The sequence below is a fragment of the Nerophis ophidion genome, linkage group LG17, assembly GCF_033978795.1.
Source record: "Nerophis ophidion isolate RoL-2023_Sa linkage group LG17, RoL_Noph_v1.0, whole genome shotgun sequence".
Lineage (NCBI taxonomy): Eukaryota > Metazoa > Chordata > Actinopteri > Syngnathiformes > Syngnathidae > Nerophis > Nerophis ophidion.
Genome location: NC_084627.1, coordinates 11,516,546 through 11,539,200, shown reverse-complemented (window position 1 = coordinate 11,539,200; position 22,655 = coordinate 11,516,546). Strand labels below are relative to the sequence as shown.

Genomic DNA, 22,655 nt, shown 5'->3' with positions numbered 1-22,655 from the left:
TTGAATTGAAGACAGGAAGTGAAGAAAGTTTGATCACATTACGCCTGTACTGGCTTCCTGTGCACTTAAGATGTGACTTTAAGGTTTTACTACTTACGTATAAAATACTACACGGTCTAGCTCCATCCTATCTTGCCGATTGTATTGTACCATATGTCCCGGCAAGAAATCTGCGTTCAAAGGACTCCGGCTTATTAGTGATTCCCAAAGCCCAAAAAAAGTCTGCGGGCTATAGAACGTTTTAATTTCGGGCTCCAGTACTCTGGAATACCCTCCCGGTAACAGTTCGCGATGCCACCTCAGTAGAAGCATTTAAGTCTCACCTTAAAACTCATTTGTATACTCTAGCCTTTAAATAGACTCCCTTTTTAGACCAGTTGATCTGCCGTTTCTTTTCTTTTTCTCCTATGTCCCACTCTCCCTTGTGGAGGGGGTCCGGTCCGATCCGGTGGCCATGTACTGCTCGCCTGTGTATCGGCTGGGGACATCTCTGCGCTGCTGATCCGCCTCCGCTTGGGATGGTTTCCTGCTGGCTCCGCTGTGAACGGGACTCTCGCTGCTGTGTTGGATCCGCTTTGGACTGGACTCTCGCGACTGTGTTGGATCCATTATGGATTGAACTTTCACAGTATCATGTTAGACCCGCTCGACATCCATTGCTTTCCTCCTCTCCAAGGTTCTCATAGTCATCATTGTCACCGACGTCCCACTGGGTGTGAGTTTTCCTTTCCTTGCCCTTATGTGGGCCTACCGAGGATGTCGTAGTGGTCTTTGCAGCCCTTTGAGACACTAGTGATTTAGGGCTATATAAGTAAACATTGATTGATTGATTGATTGATTAAATAAGCTCTACTTTTTCCTACTCCTTTTCGAACATGTTGAAAAAGACAAACTGTAAATTGTGATTTGTCATGTTGTATGCTGACATCTTCCAAATAAACTCCAAACTCAAATGATTTCCGCCAGTTTGACATTGCCTCTCCCTTTGCCCCTTAATGACATTAAATTGTGTCAAAGAACATGTTATTATTATTATTTACCAATTGGTTTCCTAATACATATGTGGCAGCAAAGGCAAAAATGGGGGCGTGCAAATTACATTTCTTTGTCTGAAGTCTAAAAAATGCTTTATGTCTTAATTACAACATTTAGGCTGTAATTAAGCCCAGTAGTTGTTGTTTTTTTCCTGGGATGTATTGTTAGAACTTATGCCCTCACCTTCATCACTGTATGCAGTATGCAAACAAAATGTTATTTTCGTGGACAAACAGCGCCACCTGTCGTCTACTACGCCTACAAAGTCTAGGTTGTCTTACATTCAAAGTTACATAATAGATATATTTATTTTGTCCCTCTCGTTGAGTTACATAATGTAACGAAACGAGATATGTGTATTAACATTGTTACATGTGTATTTGTCGCCATCATGTGGTCAAAGCAGGTAATACAAGTCAAACTTTATTGACAAGCAGATTCACTTTACGGTGCCAGCACCTACTATATGCTGGTTCTTTTTGAACAAATACCACATATATCTTTTGCTTAAGGTTGCATCGCCGGTATGTACAAAAAGTTGAACTTTGAATCCATGGAATGCTTTAAAAAGGCAAATGGGCGGCACAAAAAGCCAAAAAAGGCTTGTTTTCCATTGTGGTCCATTAAATATTCATCACATTTGATACAGTCGGTGATAAAAGATGTACAACCTGTAACATGTATATAAAAAATACGTAAAAAAATGGATAAATGATGTCCATATACACAGTATACATGTCACATATAAATATATATACACTTTAACCACATATGTATACATATAAACCACATATAAAAAATATATACATTATAACCACATAAAAATATAGATAAACCACATATAACTATATATACACTATAAATATATACATTATAGCCACTTATGAATATATATACATTATAACCACATATAAATATGTATTCATTATAACCACATATAAATATATATATATACACTATAACCACATATATATTCATTATAACCACATATAAATATGTATTCATTATAACCACATATAAATATATATACACTATAACCACATATAAATATATATATACACTATAACCACATATATATTCATTATAACCACATATAAATATATATACATTATAGCCACATATAAATATATATACATTATAACCACATATAAAAATATATATACATTACAACCACATATAAATATATATTCATTATAACCACATATAAATATATATACATTATAGCCACATATAAATATATATTTATTATAACCACATATAAATATATATTCATTATAACCACATATAAATATATATATATATATATATATACCACATATAAAAATATATATACACTATAACCACATATAAATATATATTTATTATAACCACATATAAATATATATTCATTATAACCACATATAAATATATATACACTATAACCACATATAAATATATATTTACTATAACCACATATAAATATATATTCATTATATTCACATATACATATATATTCATTATAACCACATATAAATATATATACACTATAACCACATATAAATATATATTTATTATAACCACATATAAATATATATTCATTATATTCACATATAAATATATATTCATTATAACCACATATAAATATATATACACTATAACCACATATAAATATATATACACTATAACCACATATAAATATATATTTATTATAACCACATATAAATATATATTCATTATATTCACATATAAATATATATTCATTATAACCACATATAAATATATATACACTATAACCACATATAAATATATATACACTATAGCCACATATAAATATATATTTATTATAACCACATATAAAGTATATAGTCATTACAACCACATATAAATATATATACACTATAACCACATATCAATATATAAACCACATATAAATATATATTCATTATAACCACATAAAAATATATAAATACATTATAAACACATATAAATATTTATTCATTATAACCACATATAAATATATACATACACTATAACCATATATGAATATATATTTATTATAACCACACATAAATATATATACACTATAACAACATATAAATATATTTACATTATATACATACATATATATATATACACAACTACCGTTCAAAAGTTTGGGGTCACTTTGAAATGTCCTTATTTTTGAAGAAAAAAGCACTGTACTTTTCAATAAAGATAACTTTAAACTAGTCCTAACTTTAAAGAAATACACTCTATACATTGCTAATGTGGTAAATGACTATTCTAGTTGCAAATGTCTGGTTTTTGGTGCACTATCTACATAGGTGTATAGAGGCCCATTTCCAGCAATTATCACTCCAGTGTTCTAATAGTACAATCTGTATGCTCATTGGCTCAGAAGGCTAATTGATGATTAGAAAACTCTTGTGCAATCACGTTCACACATCTGAAAACAGTTTAGCTCGTTACAGAAGCTACAAAACTGACCTTCCTTTGAGCAGATTGAGTTTCTGGAGCATCACATTTGTGGGGTCAATTAAACGCTCAAAATGACTGAAACTCGACAGTCTATTTTTGTTCTTGGAAATGAAGGCTGTTCCATGCGACAAATTGCTAAGAAATTGAAGATTTCCTACAAGGGTGTGTACTACTCCCTTCAGAGGACAGCACAAACAGGCTCTAACCAGAGTAGAAAAAGAAGTGGGAGGCCACGTTGCACAACTGAGCAAGAAGATAAGTACATTAGAGTCTCTAGTTTGAGAAACAGATGCCTCACAGGTGCCCAACTGGCATCTTCATTAAATAGTACCCGCAAAACACCAGTGTCAACATCTACAGTGAAGAGGCGGCTGCGGGATTCTGGACTTTAGGGTGGGGTGGCAAAGAAAAAGCCATATCTGAGACTGGCCAATACAAGAAAAAGCTTGACCGTATGGTCCGCAAGAAGTGGCCATCCAACCAATCCAACTCGTGGGAGCTGCTTCTAAAAGTGTGGGGTTTAATTTCTCCAGATTACCTCAACAAATTAACAGCTAGAATGCCAAAGGTCTGCAATGCTGTAATTGCTGCAAATGGAGGATTCTTTGACGAAAGCAAAGTTTGATGTAAAAAAAAAAAATCTTATTTCAAATACAAATCATTATTTCTAACCTTCTCAATGTCTCGACTCTATTTTCTACTCATTTCACAACGTATGGTGGTGAATAAGTGTGACTTTTCATGGAAAACACACAATTGTTCGGGTGACCCCAAACTTTTGAACGGTAGTGTATGCACATACACACACACACACATATATATATATATATATATATATATATATATACACACGTATACATACACACATATACAGTATATATATATATATATATATATATATATATATATATATACACACATAAAAACGTATATACATATATATATATATATATATATATATATATATACACATACAATTTAACCACATATATAAATATACATACTATAACCACATATAAATATTAATATATGTACATTATAACCACATATAAATATATATATGCACATTATAACCACATATAAATATATAAACATTATAACCACATATAGATATATATACACTATAACCACATATAAATATATACATACATTATAACTACATATAAATATGTATAAACATTATAACCACATGTATATATACATTATAACTACATATAAATATATAAACATTATAACCACATATAAATATATATACATTATAACTACATATAAATATATATAAACATTATAACCACATATAAATATATATATATACACATTATAACTACATATAAATATATATATACATTATAACCACATATAAATATATATACATTATAACCACATATAAATATATATATATATATATATATATGTATATATATACACATTATAACTACATACAAATATATATACATTATAACCACATATAAATATATATACATTATAACTACATATAAATATATAAACATTATAACCACATATAAATATATACACATTATAACCACATATAAACATATAAACATAACCACATATAAATATATAAACATTATAACCACATATAAATATATATATATACATTATAACTACATATAAATATATATATACTACATTATAACCACATATAAATATATATATATATACATTATAACTACATATAAATATGTATAAACATTATAACCACATATAAATATATATACATTATAACCACATATAAATATATATACATTATAACCACATATAAATATATATACATTATAACCACATATAAATATATATACATTATAACCACATATAAATATATACACATTATAACCACATATAAATATATATATATACATTATAACTACATATAAATATATAAACATTATAACCACATATAAATATATGTACATTAAAACCACATATAAATATATATATACATTATAACTACATATAAATATGCATAAACATTATAACCGCATATAAATATATATATATATACATTATAACTACATATAAATATATATACATTATAACCACATATAAATATATAAACATTATAACCACATATAAATATATATATACATTATAACTACATATAAATATATACACATTATAACCACATATAAATATATATATACATTATAACCACATATAAATATATAAACATTATAACCACATATAAACCTGCTTGATGCATGGAGGTTCAGATCAGGTCGAGGTTGAGCTGAGCCATGATTTAATGGCAGTTTTAAAATTTAGTCGAGAAGTTGTATTTTAAAAGTGTTGGTAATGTATTACACATTCAACTTTTGTGGAAAAAAAAAAAAAAAAAGGGATACATTATTGTTTTTAAATGATCTTGCTTAGGTACCTTCCCATGGTCGCATATTGATGACGTCATGACTCGTGTTTTTTTTTTAAACCCAGGTTTGAATGCGATTTTTTTTCCTCCCCCACAGCCGAAGTTTTATTTGAGATAGAAACATGGACGACAGTGGGGAAATATGACAGAGAACATTCGGAACAAACACATTTCATCTCGCTAGAATCTTTACCAAGTGTGCACATGCAATTATTCACGCTCTCAACCAATCACAATCCCCGTTAGGAATGACCTCCGTCCAATAGGCGTGCGTGTTATACGCGTGCCAGGCTTCAGCTTCCGGGTGGGTGTGTCCAAGAGACGACGGGCAGAAAGGGGTCAAATGAGTGTTTGGTGAAAGATGGCAAGTGTGTCGGCGTCACTCGGATAAAAGTCTCCAGTTGGAACAACAACGACGACTCAACCGAGTTGAAGCGGAGAGGCGGAGAGTATCTGCCGGCTGCCGGCTGTGGTGTGCGAGGAGCGGCCTTGGAGTCGCAGACACTGCTTAAGGTTGGTCATGCTAACGCTAGCCGAGGCTAATGTCGCGTGCTCGCTAACTTCAGCGCAATTATCTTCTTTTCTTTAGCTTTACTTTATTTACTTTCTACATTTATGTTTATTTTACACATACATGTTTATTTTACAGGTAAATGTTTACTTAAGAATTAAATGTTTATTTTCAAGAAAAATATTTATCCATCCTTCCTTTTGCTACCGCTTGTCCCTTTTGGCGTTTTGCAGATAAATGTTTACTTAGGAGATAAATGTTTATTTTAGAGATACATGTTTACTTTAGAGATTTATGTTTACTTTGCAGATACATGTTTATTTCGAAGATAAATGTTTATTTTGGAGATTTGTTTACTTTGCAGATAAATGTTTATTTCGAAGATAAATGTTTATTTTAGAGATAAATGTTTACTTTAGAGATAAATGTTTATTTGGGAGATTTATGTTTACTTTGCAGATACATGTTTATTTCGAAAATAAATATTTAATTTGGGGATTATTTTTTAATTTGGAGATAAATGTTTATTTTGTAAATACATTTTTATTTTGGAGATAAATGTTTATTTTGGAGATAAATGTTTATTTTGGGGATTTTTTTTATAATTTGGAGATACGTATTTATTTTATAGATACATGTTTATTTTGGGGATAATTGTTTACTTAGGAGATAAATGTTTATTTTGTAAATAATTGTTTATTTTGGGGATAAAAGTTTATTTTGGGGATAATAGTTTATTTTGGAGAAAAATGTTTATTTTGGGGATAATTGTTTATTTTGGAGATAAATGTTTATTTTGGGGATTATTTTTTGTTATGGAGAATAGTATTTATTTTTTAGATAAATGTTTATTTTGTAGATAATATTTTATTTTGTAGATAAATGTCTATTATGGGGATACATATTTATTTTGGGGATAAATGTTTATTTTGGAGATAAATGTTTATTTTTTAGATAATTATTTATTTTGTAGATAATTGTTTATTTTGGGGATAATTGTTTATTTTGGAGATAAATGTTTATTTTGGGGATAATTGTTTACTTTGGAGATAAATGTTTATTTTGGGGATAATTGTTTATTTTGGAGATAAATATTTATTTTGGGGATTATTTTTTGTTATGGAGAATAGTATTTATTTTTTAGATAAATGTTTATTTTGTAGATAATATTTTATTTTGTAGATAAATGTCTATTATGGGGATACATATTTATTTTGGGGATAAATGTTTATTTTGGAGATAAATGTTTATTTCTTAGATAATTATTTATTTTGGAGATAATTGTTTATTTTGGGGATAATTGTTTATTTTGGAGATAAATGTTTATTTTGGAAATAAATGTTTATTTTTGGGATAATTGTTTACTTTAGAGTTAAATGTTTATTTTGGAGATAAATATTTACTTTAAAAATAAATGTTTATTTTGGAGATTAATGTTTATTTTGGACAAAAATGTATATTTCGGGGATAATTGTTTACTTTAGAGTTAAATGTTTATTTTGGAGATAAATGTTTATTTTGGAGATAAATATTTACTTTAAAAGGTCCCTGGCTCAAATCCCACCTAGTACCAACCTCGTCACGTCCGTTGTGTCCTGAGCAAGACACTTCACCCTTGCTCCTGATGGGTGCTGGTTGGCGCCTTGCATGGCAGCTCCCTCCATCAGTGTGTGAATGTGTGTGTGAATGGGTAAATGTGGAAGTAGTGTCAAAGCGCTTTGAGTACCTTGAAGGTAGAAAAGCGCTATACAAGTACAACTCATTTATTATGGGGATAAATGTTTATTTTGGAGATAAATGTTTATTTTGGGGATAATTTTTTATTCTGGGGATGAATGTTTATTTTGTACATAAATGTGCTACTTATGAAGGTAAACTACTGATATTTACATGTTTAATATAACACTGGCATGGTGCATTTGAAGGTAAACTACTGATATTTACATGTTTAATATAAAAATATGAAAAGGTGCATTTGAAGGTAAACTACTGATATTTACATGTTTAATATAAAAATATGAAAAGGTGCATTTGAAGGTAAACTACTGATATTTACATGTTTAATATAAAAATATGAAAAGGTGCATTTAAAGGTAAATGACTGACATTGACATGTGTGACAGAACTCATGCACGCTGCATTTCTTCACATCTCAAATTCGTTTCCTACTTTGCTGCTCATCCAGTCTTGGGAGGAGCGGCCGCCATGTTTCAGTCGCTGCCGCGTCGTCTGCCCGGCGAGGTCGGGGTCAGGACGCTCAGGCTGCGGAGTTGGGGGATGTTCCGGCCGGAGGAAGGCGGGATCTCGTCTCCATGGCTGGGCAGGGCCACCGACCTGCTGCTGTCCAACCTCCGCAGGGCGGCGGTCCTGGTCCGGGAGACTACAGGATGTGGACAAAAGAAGAAGGGACTGCTGTCCATCTTTGTGGACCATTGTAGTTTTTTGACCGGCCAGAGGCTGCGGCGCGCGTGTCGGATCGGCGAGCTCTACTCCAACTTGTACTCTGAGAGGACCAGGTGGACCCTGGTGGGGAGCATATGGCGTCGCTTGCAGAGCAAACACCCGCCTACAGGTCGGCTGATGGCAGCTCTGGCGGGCGTCTTCCTGTGGGAGCACGAGAAGATTCAAGATGAGGAGATACTCAGGTTGGGATTGTGCACACTCCATACACACACACCCTCATTGTGCTATGATGCCTACATCCCTCATTGTGCTATGATGCCTACATCCCTCATTGTACTATAATGCTTACATCCCTCATTGTGCTATAATGCCTACATCACTCATTGTACTATAATGCTTACATCCCTCATTGTGCTATAATGCTTACATCCCTCATTGTGCTATAATGCTTACATCCCTCATTGTACTATAATGCTTGCATCCTTCGTTGTGCTATGATGCTTGCATCCCTCGTTGGGCTATAATGCTTACATCCCTCATTGTGCTATAATGCTTACATCCCTCATTGTGCTATAATGCTTACATCCCTCATTGTGCTATAATGCTTACATCACTCATTGTGCTATAATGCTTACATCCCTCATTGTGCTATAATGCTTACATCCCTCATTGTGCTATAATGCTTACATCCCTCATTGTGCTATAATGCTTACATCCCTCATTGTGCTATGTTGCTTACATCCCTCATTGTGCTATAATGCTTACATCCCTCATTGTGCTATAATGCTTACATCCCTCATTGTGCTATAATGCTTACATCCCTCATTGTGCTATAATGCTTACATCCCTCATTGTGCTATAATGCCTACATCCCTCATTGTGCTATAATGCTTACATCCCTCATTGTGCTATAATGCTTACATCCCTCATTGTGCTATAATGCTTACATCCCTCATTGTGCTATAATGCTTACATCCCTCATTGTGCTATAATGCTTACATCCCTCATTGTGCTATAATGCTTACATCCCTCATTGTGCTATAATGCTTACATCCCTCATTGTGCTATAATGCTTACATCCCTCATTGTGCTATAATGCTTACATCCCTCATTGTGCTATGATGCCTACATCCATCATTGTGCTATGATGCTTACATCCCTCATTGTGCTATAATGCTTACATCCCTCATTGTGCTATGATGCTTACATCCCTCATTGTGCTATGATGCTTACATCCCTCATTGTGCTATAATGCTTACATCCCTCATTGTGCTATAATGCCTACATCCCTCATTGTGCTATAATGCTTACATCCCTCATTGTGCTATAATGCCTACATCCCTCATTGTGCTATAATGCTTACATCCCTCATTGTGCTATGATGCCTACATCCATCATTGTGCTATGATGCTTACATCCCTCATTGTGCTATGATGCTTACATCCCTCATTGTGCTATGATGCTTACATCCCTCATTGTGCTATGATGCTTACATCCCTCATTGTGCTATGATGCTTACATCCCTCATTGTGCTATAATGCCTACATCCCTCATTGTGCTATAATGCCTACATCCCTCATTGTGCTATAATGCTTACATCCCTCATTGTGCTATAATGCTTACATCCCTCATTGTGCTATAATGGCTTCATTCCTCATTGTGCTATAATGCTTACATCCCTCATTGTGCTATAATGCTTACATCCCTCATTGTGCTATAATGCCTACATCCCTCATTGTGCTATAATGCTTACATCCCTCATTGTGCTATAATGCTTACATCCCTCATTGTGCTATAATGGCTTCATTCCTCATTGTGCTATAATGCTTACATCCCTCATTGTGCTATAATGCTTACATCCCTCATTGTGCTATGATGCTTACATCCCTCATTGTGCTATAATGCTTACATCCCTCATTGTGCTATGATGCTTACATCCCTCATTGTGCTATGATGCTTACATCCCTCATTGTGCTATAATGCCTACATCCCTCATTGTGCTATAATGCTTACATCCCTCATTGTGCTATGATGCCTACATCCATCATTGTGCTATGATGCTTACATCCCTCATTGTGCTATGATGCTTACATCCCTCATTGTGCTATAATGCCTACATCCCTCATTGTGCTATAATGCTTACATCCCTCATTGTGCTATGATGCTTACATCCCTCATTGTGCTATAATGCTTACATCCCTCATTGTGCTATGTTGCTTACATCCCTCATTGTGCTATAATGCTTACATCCCTCATTGTGCTATAATGCTTACATCCCTCATTGTGCTATAATGCTTACATCCCCCATTGTGCTATAATGCTTACATCCCTCATTGTGCTATAATGCTTACATCCCTCATTGTGCTATGATGCTTACATCCCTCATTGTGCTATGATGCTTACATCCCTCATTGTGCTATGATGCTTACATCCCTCATTGTGCTATGATGCTTACATCCCTCATTGTGCTATAATGCTTACATCCCTCATTGTGCTATAATGCTTACATCCCTCATTGTGCTATAATGCTTACATCCCTCATTGTGCTATGATGCCTACATCCATCATTGTGCTATGATGCTTACATCCCTCATTGTGCTATAATGCTTACATCCCTCATTGTGCTATGATGCTTACATCCCTCATTGTGCTATGATGCTTACATCCCTCATTGTGCTATAATGCTTACATCCCTCATTGTGCTATAATGCTTACATCCCTCATTGTGCTATAATGCTTACATCCCTCATTGTGCTATAATGCTTACATCCCTCATTGTGCTATAATGCTTACATCCCTCATTGTGCTATGATGCCTACATCCATCATTGTGCTATGATGCTTACATCCCTCATTGTGCTATAATGCTTACATCCCTCATTGTGCTATGATGCTTACATCCCTCATTGTGCTATGATGCTTACATCCCTCATTGTGCTATAATGCTTACATCCCTCATTGTGCTATAATGCCTACATCCCTCATTGTGCTATAATGCTTACATCCCTCATTGTGCTATAATGCCTACATCCCTCATTGTGCTATAATGCTTACATCCCTCATTGTGCTATGATGCCTACATCCATCATTGTGCTATGATGCTTACATCCCTCATTGTGCTATGATGCTTACATCCCTCATTGTGCTATGATGCTTACATCCCTCATTGTGCTATGATGCTTACATCCCTCATTGTGCTATGATGCTTACATCCCTCATTGTGCTATAATGCCTACATCCCTCATTGTGCTATAATGCCTACATCCCTCATTGTGCTATAATGCTTACATCCCTCATTGTGCTATAATGCTTACATCCCTCATTGTGCTATAATGCTTACATCCCTCATTGTGCTATAATGGCTTCATTCCTCATTGTGCTATAATGCTTACATCCCTCATTGTGCTATAATGCTTACATCCCTCATTGTGCTATAATGCCTACATCCCTCATTGTGCTATAATGCTTACATCCCTCATTGTGCTATAATGCTTACATCCCTCATTGTGCTATAATGGCTTCATTCCTCATTGTGCTATAATGCTTACATCCCTCATTGTGCTATAATGCTTACATCCCTCATTGTGCTATGATGCTTACATCCCTCATTGTGCTATAATGCTTACATCCCTCATTGTGCTATGATGCTTACATCCCTCATTGTGCTATGATGCTTACATCCCTCATTGTGCTATAATGCCTACATCCCTCATTGTGCTATAATGCTTACATCCCTCATTGTGCTATGATGCCTACATCCATCATTGTGCTATGATGCTTACATCCCTCATTGTGCTATGATGCTTACATCCCTCATTGTGCTATAATGCCTACATCCCTCATTGTGCTATAATGCTTACATCCCTCATTGTGCTATGATGCTTACATCCCTCATTGTGCTATAATGCTTACATCCCTCATTGTGCTATGTTGCTTACATCCCTCATTGTGCTATAATGCTTACATCCCTCATTGTGCTATAATGCTTACATCCCTCATTGTGCTATAATGCTTACATCCCCCATTGTGCTATAATGCTTACATCCCTCATTGTGCTATAATGCTTACATCCCTCATTGTGCTATGATGCTTACATCCCTCATTGTGCTATGATGCTTACATCCCTCATTGTGCTATGATGCTTACATCCCTCATTGTGCTATAATGCTTACATCCCTCATTGTGCTATAATGCTTACATCCCTCATTGTGCTATGATGCCTACATCCCTCATTGTGCTATAATGCTTACATCCCTCATTGTGCTATGATGCTTACATCCCTCATTGTGCTATGATGCTTACATCCCTCATTGTGCTATGATGCTTACATCCCTCATTGTGCTATAATGCTTACATCCCTCATTGTGCTATGATGCCTACATCCCTCATTGTGCTATGATGCCTACATGGCTGTGCAGGTGTGGACTCGAGCTGCAGGCACTGGACATGGTGAAGAGTCCAAAGCACAGATCTTCAGTCTGCACCAGCGAGCAGGTGGATGTGGGCTGGGAGCTGGTGATGGAGAAGAAAGACTTCAAAGTGTGGAAGAGACCCATCCCTGACAGTCACCTGTACGAGTACAGAGGTCAGGGGTCGCTGGGCTTGCAGGCCACCATGAAACAAGTCAACCCCATAACAGCTCTTGTTGTTGTTGTTGTTGTGTTTCATGGCAGTGTTGGGATCCTACAGCGACGTCACACCAAGACAGTTTTTCAACGTGCAGGTATGATATCGACCAACTTGTACAAGTCTTGAAATGTTTACTGCATGGTCGCCTGGGCAACTATTATACTGCATGGTCGCCTGGGCAACTATTATACTGCATGGTCGCCTGGGCAACTATTATACTGCATGGTCGCCTGGGCAACTATTATACTGCATGGTCGCCTGGGCAACTATTATACTGCACGGTCGCCTGGGCAACTATTATACTGCACGGTCGCCTGGGCAACTATTATACTGCATGGTCGCCTGGGCAACTATTATGCTGCATGGTCGCCTGGGCAACTATTATACTGCACGGTCGCCTTGGCAACTATTATACTGCATGGTCGCCTGGGCAACTATTATACTGCATGGTCGCCTGGGCAACTATTATACTGCACGGTCGCCTGGGCAACTATTATACTGCACGGTCGCCTGGGCAACTATTATACTGCACGGTCGCCTGGGCAACTATTATACTGCACGGTCGCCTGGGCAACTATTATACTGCACGGTCGCCTGGGCAACTATTATACTGCACGGTCGCCTGGGCAACTATTATACTGCACGGTCGCCTGGGCAACTATTATACTGCACGGTCGCCTGGGCAACTATTATACTGCACGGTCGCCTGGGCGACTATTATACTGCACGGTCGCCTGGGCGACTATTATACTGCACGGTCGCCTGGGCAACTATTATACTGCACGGTCGCCTGGGCAACTATTATACTGCACGGTCGCCTGGGCGACTATTATACTGCACGGTCGCCTGGGCAACTATTATACTGCACGGTCGCCTGGGCAACTATTATACTGCACGGTCGCCTGGGCAACTATTATACTGCACGGTCGCCTGGGCAACTATTATACTGCACGGTCGCCTGGGCAACTATTATACTGCACGGTCGCCCGGGCAACTATTATACTGCACGGTCGCCCGGGCAACTATTATACTGCACGGTCGCCCGGGCAACTATTATACTGCACGGTCGCCCGGGCAACTATTATACTGCACGGTCGCCTGGGCAACTATTATACTGCACGGTCGCCTGGGCAACTATTATACTGCACGGTCGCCTGGGCAACTATTATACTGCACGGTCGCCTGGGCAACTATTATACTGCACGGTCGCCTGGGCAACTATTATACTGCACGGTCGCCTGGGCAACTATTATACTGCACGGTCGCCTGGGCAACTATTATACTGCACGGTCGCCTGGGCAACTATTATACTGCACGGTCGCCTGGGCAACTATTATACTGCACGGTCGCCTGGGCAACTATTATACTGCACGGTCGCCTGGGCAACTATTATACTGCACGGTCGCCTGGGCAACTATTATACTGCACGGTCGCCTGGGCAACTATTATACTGCACGGTCGCCTGGGCAACTATTATACTGCATGGTCGCCTGGGCAACTATTTTGACCCGGGGGCCAAATTTAGACAAACAAAAATGTGTCTGTCGGCCGGCGTATTTATTTTTAGGAATATTCATACAAAACCTCACAATAATGGGGACGGCCTGGCACAGTGGAAGAGTGGCTGTGCCAGCAACCTGAGGGTTCCTGGTTCAATACCCACCTTCTACCAACCTGGTCACGTCTGTTGTGTCCTGAGTAAGACACTTCACCCTTGCTCCTGATGGGTGCTGGTTAGGGCCTTGCATGGCAGCTCCCTCCATCAGTGTGTGAATGTGTGTGTGAATGGGTAAATAATGTCAAAGCGCTTTGAGTACCTTGAAAGTAGAAAAGCGGGATACAAATATGACCCACTATGTCTGATTAAATGCTAAAAACGTCATGACAGACCGCTTTATTTGACTTTTAATCGATTTAAACTGTTATACAAAGACAGGGTCTGGTTCAAATATAGAGATGAGAGTCTTTAATTAAATTTGACTTGCTGCTGTACTCTGTCTCAAAGTGTTATCATGTGCAATGTTTACCTTACCACAGGTGTGTCCAAAGTGCGGCCCGCAGCTAATCCTTTACCGGCCCACCACACATTCTGCAAAAATTGCAAAATTGATAGTATTGCAAAAATAAACATTTAACAAAAATGTAATGAGGTGAAATCCAATGAGAAAAAGTGGCAATGTTGACACAAAGCTTCCATGCAGGCTGTTTTTTTGTTCCTTTTGTCTTTATTTTCTTTTTTGTCCATTGCTCAAAAAAAAAAAAAAAAAAAAATCTACGTTATAATGAATTATTACTTAAAAATGATCACTTTAAAATGTTTTCTGTGAAAAAATATTGCATATGTTGTGTGGTTGCCATATAAAAACATCAAAGTTTTGACAAAAGAGCATAAAACTAACAAAATAATAGTTCCAACTTAAAATCGACGGATATATCGGAAGTTGATCTTGAAATTTAAGTGTTAAAAGTATAAAAAAAAAACTAATAAAAATGCATCACTTCATGAGTGGGGAACCTTTCGGATCTCAAATATATTTAGTAGGATTTTATTTAACTTTTCACTGTGATTACTCAAAAATATTAAATAATTAAAATCAATGGTGTCCTGCATTACAGGTTTAGCTCGGTTGGTAGAGCGGCCGTGCCAGCAACTTGAGGGTTGCAGGTTCGATTCCCGCATCCACCATCTTAGTCATCGCCGTTGTGTCCTTGGGCAAGACACTTTACCCACCTGCTCCCAGTGCTGATAACGTCCACGTTTTCAAATGGAGGAGAAAAAAAGTTCCTCCTTCCTGTCTAATACCACATGAAAGTCGTTGTTTTTTGGCATCTTATTTGTCCAGCTTCCATATTCGTTTTTATACACTTTACAAGAAATACAATGGCGGCAAACTCCGTAGCTTGCTAGCTTGTTTGCGCTGGCTTTCGGAGACTCTTATTTTGTTAGCGCAGGCGCGATGGAGCGGCGCTTTTATTGTGAAGACAGGAACTGTGCGATCAGTCTTTAGGCTTTTGACGGGAAGTACGGTTGAAATAAAAAGTGTCGTTTTTCCTTTACACTTTTGATTGATTGATTGAAACTTTTATTAGTAGATTGCACAGTACAGTACATATTCCGTACAATTGACCACTAAATGGTAACACCCCAATAAGTTTTTCAACATTTTAGGTCGGATTCGACTTGTGACAGTCACGTGACCGCCTGGCTCTGTTTGATTGGTTCAACGTCACCAGTGACTGCATTTGATTGGTGAAACTTTGAATTCGTGTCTGACTAAATCAAAACAAACAAAGCGTGCATTAACAGATCGATAAAAAAAAAGTAGCGAGTAGATGAATGGAGCGGAGTAAAAGTAGCGTTTCTTCTCTATAAATATACTCAAGTAAAAGTATGTTGCATAAAAACTACTCTTAGAAGTACAATTTATCCCAAAAGTTACTCAAGTAGATGTAACTTAGTAAATGTAGCGAGTTACTACCCACCTCTGGTTGTGTGTCTCCATAAGATGTCGGTAGCAGCTGTTGGCGTCCTTTACGGGTCCACCTCTTGCACAATGTTAACACTGTGGTTTAAATAGCACAATGACAACATGGCTGACCTCGGTCTTGCCTTTGTCCCAGTTGGACACTGACTACAGGAAGAAGTGGGATGCGCTCGTCATCAAACTGGAAGTGGTGGACCGAGACCTCAACACGGGCTCAGAGGTGGTCCACTGGGCCACGCACTTTCCTGTGAGTTCTACCTCCTCTTCCTCATCTGGGCCCTAAAATAAAAGCACTAAACGGACTCTCCCCTCTCCCCCACAGTACCCCATGTACTCCAGAGACTACGTGTATGTGCGGCGCTATGACGTGGACCTGGACAACAACCTGATGATCTTGGTGTCCAGGTAGGAGTCAGCACACCTGTCAGGTTCAAACACTGAAGACAAGAAGCAAGGAATTAAACGGACACAGAATGAAATTTGGCTCAATGAGGAGAGAGGCAGTGGTTGTATTTTATTTGGACTTTCCCTGATTACATGGCAACAGCTGTTTCTAAGGGAGGGGGGTCATAAACAGCCACTGCCTTTTAGTTACAAAAAAGTTCAAAGAAAAGGTCACTGGAGTTTGGGCCGGTCCTGCTTCCTCTCCACTTTGTAGATCTCGGGTCAAGACAAAATCTTTCTGTGGATTGCAATAAATCAAAGAAAACGACACCTTCATGTTGCTTCCCATCCTACACAGTGGAATTTTACAAGCTTTTTGATTGGTCGGATGAAATCCAGGCCCGGGATCTTTCTGTGTGGAGTTTGCATGTTCTCCCCGTGACTGCGTGGGTTCCCTCCGGGTACTCCGGCTTCCTCCCACTTCCAAAGACATGCACCTGGGGATAGGTTGATTGGCAACACTAAAATTGGCCCTAGTGTGTGAATGTTGTCTGTCTATCTGTGTTGGCCCTGTGATGAGGTGGCGACTTGTCCAGGGTGTACCCCGCCTTCTGCCCGATTGTAGCTGAGATAGGCGCCAGCGCCCCCCGCCACCCCGAAAGGGAATAAGCGGTAGAAAATGGTTGATTAGTCGGATGAAAGCCAGCTTTTGTCCTCTCGCCAGGAACTCAAGGAAACACAAAGTTTTGTGATAACTTCGACACAATTATTCTGACAGCACCATCTTCCATTTGAATACACAAACATGTCCTCTTTTTTTTTTTTGTCAGAGCTGTGCAGCATCCCAGAGTTCCAGAGTCTCAGGACTTTGTGAGAGTCCACACGTACCAGTCCAAGATGGTCATCCGCCCGCACACCTCCTTTGACGAGGTTGTCCTCAGACACTAATCCAGCGCTACAAACACTAAGTGAACTCTGTTAATTAACTCTACTTCAAATAATGTGACTCTTTTTGTTCCAGAACGGCTTCGACTACTTGCTGACTTACAGCGACGACCCCCAGACCGCCTTCCCCCGGTACTGTGTCAGCTGGATGGTGTCCAGTGGTGAGATTCTCTTTCACACATCTTCTATAAACCACACTGCACACACTCTCAAATGTGTTTCTTGAAATTGGATTTTTTTCCTCAAAATCCTGCAGATTTATTTTATGCCGTTATTCATCTCTTATATTTTTGACTCTTCCCCTTTTTGTTTTAAAATATTGTATCTACAATTAAACTAAGTATTTATTTAATATGCACAATTATTAATTGACATAAAAATACCCCGATTTTTTTTTTTTACATTAAAAAAATTAATATGCACGATTATTAATTGAACATTTTGATTCATAATCCGCTTTTGTCTACTTTGAATTGATTTACATTCAGTTTGGCATTTAATGTTAACAAAAAAATACTGCAATTTTTTTTTACCATTAATAAATTAATATGCAAAATTAATTGAAAATTTTTAAGTCATAATCCACTTTTTTCTACTTTGAATTCATTCAATTTGGCATTTAATGTTGACAAAAAATACTCTTAATTTTTTTTAATATGAAAAAAATTTATATGCACAATTAATTGAACATTTTGATTCATAATCCTTTTGTTTCTACTTTGAATTAATTTACATTCAGTTTGGCATTTAATGTTAAAAAAAATACTCCTAATTTTTTTTAATATGAAAAAAATTAATATGCACAATTATTAATTGAACATTTTGATTCATAATCCTTTTGTTTCTACTTTGAATTAATTTACATTCATTTTGGCATTTAATGTTAACAAAAAATACTCTTTTTTTTTTTTTTCTTTTTTTTATATGAAAAAAATTAATATGCATAATTATTAATTGAACATTTTGATTCATACTCCACTTGTTTCTACTTTGAATTGATTCAATTTGGCATTTAATGTTAAAAATTAGTCCCAAATTTGTTTTAACATAAAAAACATTAATATGCACAATTATTAATTGAACATTTTGATTCATAATCCACTTGTTTCTACTTTGAATTCATTTACATTCAGTTTGGCATCTAATGTTAACAAAAAATACTCTTAATTTTTTTAATATGAAAAAAATTAATATGCACAATTAATTGAACATTTTGATTCATAATCCTTTTGTTTCTACTTTGAATTAATTTACATTCAGTTTGGCATTTAATGTTAACAAAAAATATTTTTTTTTAATATGAAAAAAATTAATATGCACAATTATTATTGAACATTTTGATTCATAATCCGCTTTTTTCTACTTTGAATTGAATCAATTTGGCATTTAATGTTAAAAATGACTCCAAATGTATTTTAACATAAAAAAAATTATTATGCACAATTATTAATTGAACATTTTGATTCATAATCCTTTTGTTTCTACTTTGAATTAATTTACATTCAGTTTGGCATTTAATGTTAACAAAAAATACTCCTAATTGTTTTTAATATGAAAAAAATTAATATGCACAATTATTAATTGAACATTTTGATTCATAATCCGCTTGTTTCTACTTGAATTAATTTACATTCAGTTTGGCATTTAATGTTAACAAAAAATACTCATTTTTTTAATATGAAAAAAATTCATATGCACAATTATTAATTGAACATTTTGATTCATAATCTGCTTTTTTCTACTTTGAATTGATTCAATTTGGCATTTAATGTTAACAAAAATTACTCAATTTTGTTTAACAAAAAAAAATAATATGCACAATTATTAACTGAACATTTTGATTCATAATCCGCTTGTTTCTACTTTGAATTTTGGCATTTAATGTTAACAAAAAATTAATATGCACAATTATTAATTGAACATTTTGATTCATAATCCGCTTTTGTCTACTTTGAATTGATTTACATTCAGTTTGGCATTTAATGTTAACAAAAAAATACTGCAATTTTTTTTTACAATTAAAAAATAAATTAATATGCACAATTAATTGAACATTTTGATTCATAATCCACTTGTTTCTACTTTGAATTGATTCAATTTGGCATTTAATGTTAACAATTACTCCAAATGTATTTTAACATAAAAAAAATATTATGCACAATTATTAATTGAACATTTTGATTCATAATCCTTTTGTTTCTACTTTGAATTAATTTACATTCAGTTTGGCATTTAATGTTAACAAAAAATATATTTTTTTAATATGAAAAAAAATAATATGCACAATTGAATATTTTGATTCATAATCCACTTGTTTCTACTTCGAATTAATTTACATTCAGTTTGGCATTTAATGTTAACAAAAAAAATACTCCCAATATTTTTTTAACATTAAAAAAAAATATGAATCACATTTTATTCACAATTAGACAGCAACATAAATAGTTGTATTTTAAAAACATGTTTTGCACAAATAAAAAGATGTTCAGCTCTCTTGGAATATGTAACTCTCAAAATATGTTTAAGTTGGAAAAATAACTTATTGTTGTTATCTAACAAGGATGTACTTCTTACTATTATGTCTCACTGTTGAAATGTCAAAGCAATTAGAATAAGATTGTCATTTCCCTGACAGGCATGCCGGACTTCTTGAACAAACTGCACACCGCAGCTCTGCAGGCCAGGAACTTGGAGGTGGGCGTGTACGACTACGCCAGCGTCATTAAAAGCAGCGACACGGCCCGCCTGCAGAACCAGAACCAGGAGAGACTGGCCGCAGAGAAAAACCACAGCGGTGGTCCTGGTCAGATGTACGCTTGAGCCCACACCGACATGTGGACTTGTCCGGATCAAACCCTCCAAAAACCCAAACACTTTGGGTTTGTTTTGTGTGAAGATGTTTTGTCTTTAATGCCAATGTGTGTGTGTGTGTGTGTGTGTGTGTGTGTGTGTGTGTGTGTGTGTGTGTGTGTGTGTGTGTGTGTGTGTGTGTGTGTGTGTGTGTGTGTGTGTGTGTGTGTGTGTGTGTGTGTGTGTGCGTGTGCACCGTAACACTGGTCTGAGGGAGTGGAGACGGACAAATTGTTGACGTTCTTGTGTCATGACTGCTGTGGCAAAGCGGACTAAAAAGACAAGAGGTTTGGACAAATGGTGGAGCTGCTTTTGCAGAGTTGACCGTAGAACATTGCTGACTCATCTCTGCATGGACTGATGAAGGACTGGACTCTCAAGATTGGTTGCTTTTCCAGGTCTATGCAGAAGATGAACTTGGGCAACTTTTAGTGTTCTAGGAAGCTAAAAGCCGACCTTGTAGCGCGTGTCTTCTAACAAGCAGTGAAGTGCTCACACATGCACGTCTAAATGCATGTTTGTTTGTCTTTTTAGACGTGTGGAAATGAAAAAAGGTTAATCCATTTCAATTGCAGCAAACAAGCAGACTTTTTTGTTGTTCTGTTGTTAATTCTTATTAAAAAATAACCTGGATGAGCTAAATCTTGCTAAATGTGTGCTGTAATTCTGCTGCTTCTTGTTAAATCAATGACTTCCTTTTCCTGAATGTACAAATAACAACATGCTGTGGAGTTCAAGTTGCCTCGAAACAATAAAGACACGTTTACCACCTGACTGACTGTCACACACAACACATTATTGTACTCTCAGTTATGTCTGTTGTCTGTTGAAGTGTAGTCTCACTATTATGTGGAGGATACATGAGACGATCGATGTGGATGATATATGAGATGATTGATGTGGAGGATACATGAGATGATTGATGAGGATACATGAGACGATCGATGTGGAGGATACATGAGATGATTGATGCGGAGGATACATGAGATGATGTGTAGAATACATGAGATGATCGATGTGGAGGATACATGAGATGATGTGGAGGATACATGAGATGATCGAAGTGGAGGATACATGAGACGATAGATGTGGAGGATACATGAGACGATAGATGTGGAGGATACATGAGACGATCGATGTGGATGATATATGAGATGATTGATGTGGAGGATACATGAGATGATTGATGAGGATACATGAGACGATCGATGTGGAGGATACATGAGATGATTGATGCGGAGGATACATGAGATGATGTGTAGAATACATGAGATGATCGATGTGGAGGATACATGAGATGATGTGTAGAATACATGAGATGATGCGGAGGATACATGAGATGATGTGTAGAATACATGAGATGATGTGGAGGATACATGAGATGATCGAAGTGGAGGATACATGAGACGATAGATGTGGAGGATACATGAGACGATAGATGTGGAGGATACATGAGACGATCGATGTGGAGGATACATGAGACGATTGATGTGGAGGATACATGAGACGATCGAAATTGAGGATACATGAGACGATAGATGTGGAGGATACATGAGATGCTTGATGTGGAG

At 36.2% G+C, this 22,655-nt stretch overlaps 2 protein-coding genes across 2 annotated transcripts in view; one reads left to right on the top strand and one right to left on the bottom strand.

Annotated features, from left to right (window-relative positions):
• Positions 1-6,164: 6,164 nt before the first annotated feature.
• Positions 6,165-21,858, top strand: stard7 (StAR related lipid transfer domain containing 7). Its single transcript, XM_061876274.1, has 9 exons — positions 6,165-6,391; positions 8,575-9,034; positions 13,210-13,376; positions 13,465-13,514; positions 17,042-17,152; positions 17,228-17,310; positions 18,120-18,219; positions 18,311-18,395; positions 20,870-21,858. The coding sequence occupies exons 2-9, from the start codon at positions 8,595-8,597 to the stop codon at positions 21,052-21,054; spliced, it is 1,221 nt and encodes a 406-aa protein (XP_061732258.1). The 5' UTR covers positions 6,165-6,391; positions 8,575-8,594; the 3' UTR covers positions 21,055-21,858.
• LOC133536078 (multidrug resistance-associated protein 1-like) overlaps positions 17,394-22,655 on the bottom strand; it is a 73,268-nt gene continuing 68,006 nt past the window's right edge. The window contains exon 31 of the mRNA XM_061876275.1: positions 17,394-17,587. The gene's annotated coding sequence lies outside the window, so the exon portion shown is untranslated. The remainder of the gene's footprint in view (positions 17,588-22,655) is intronic.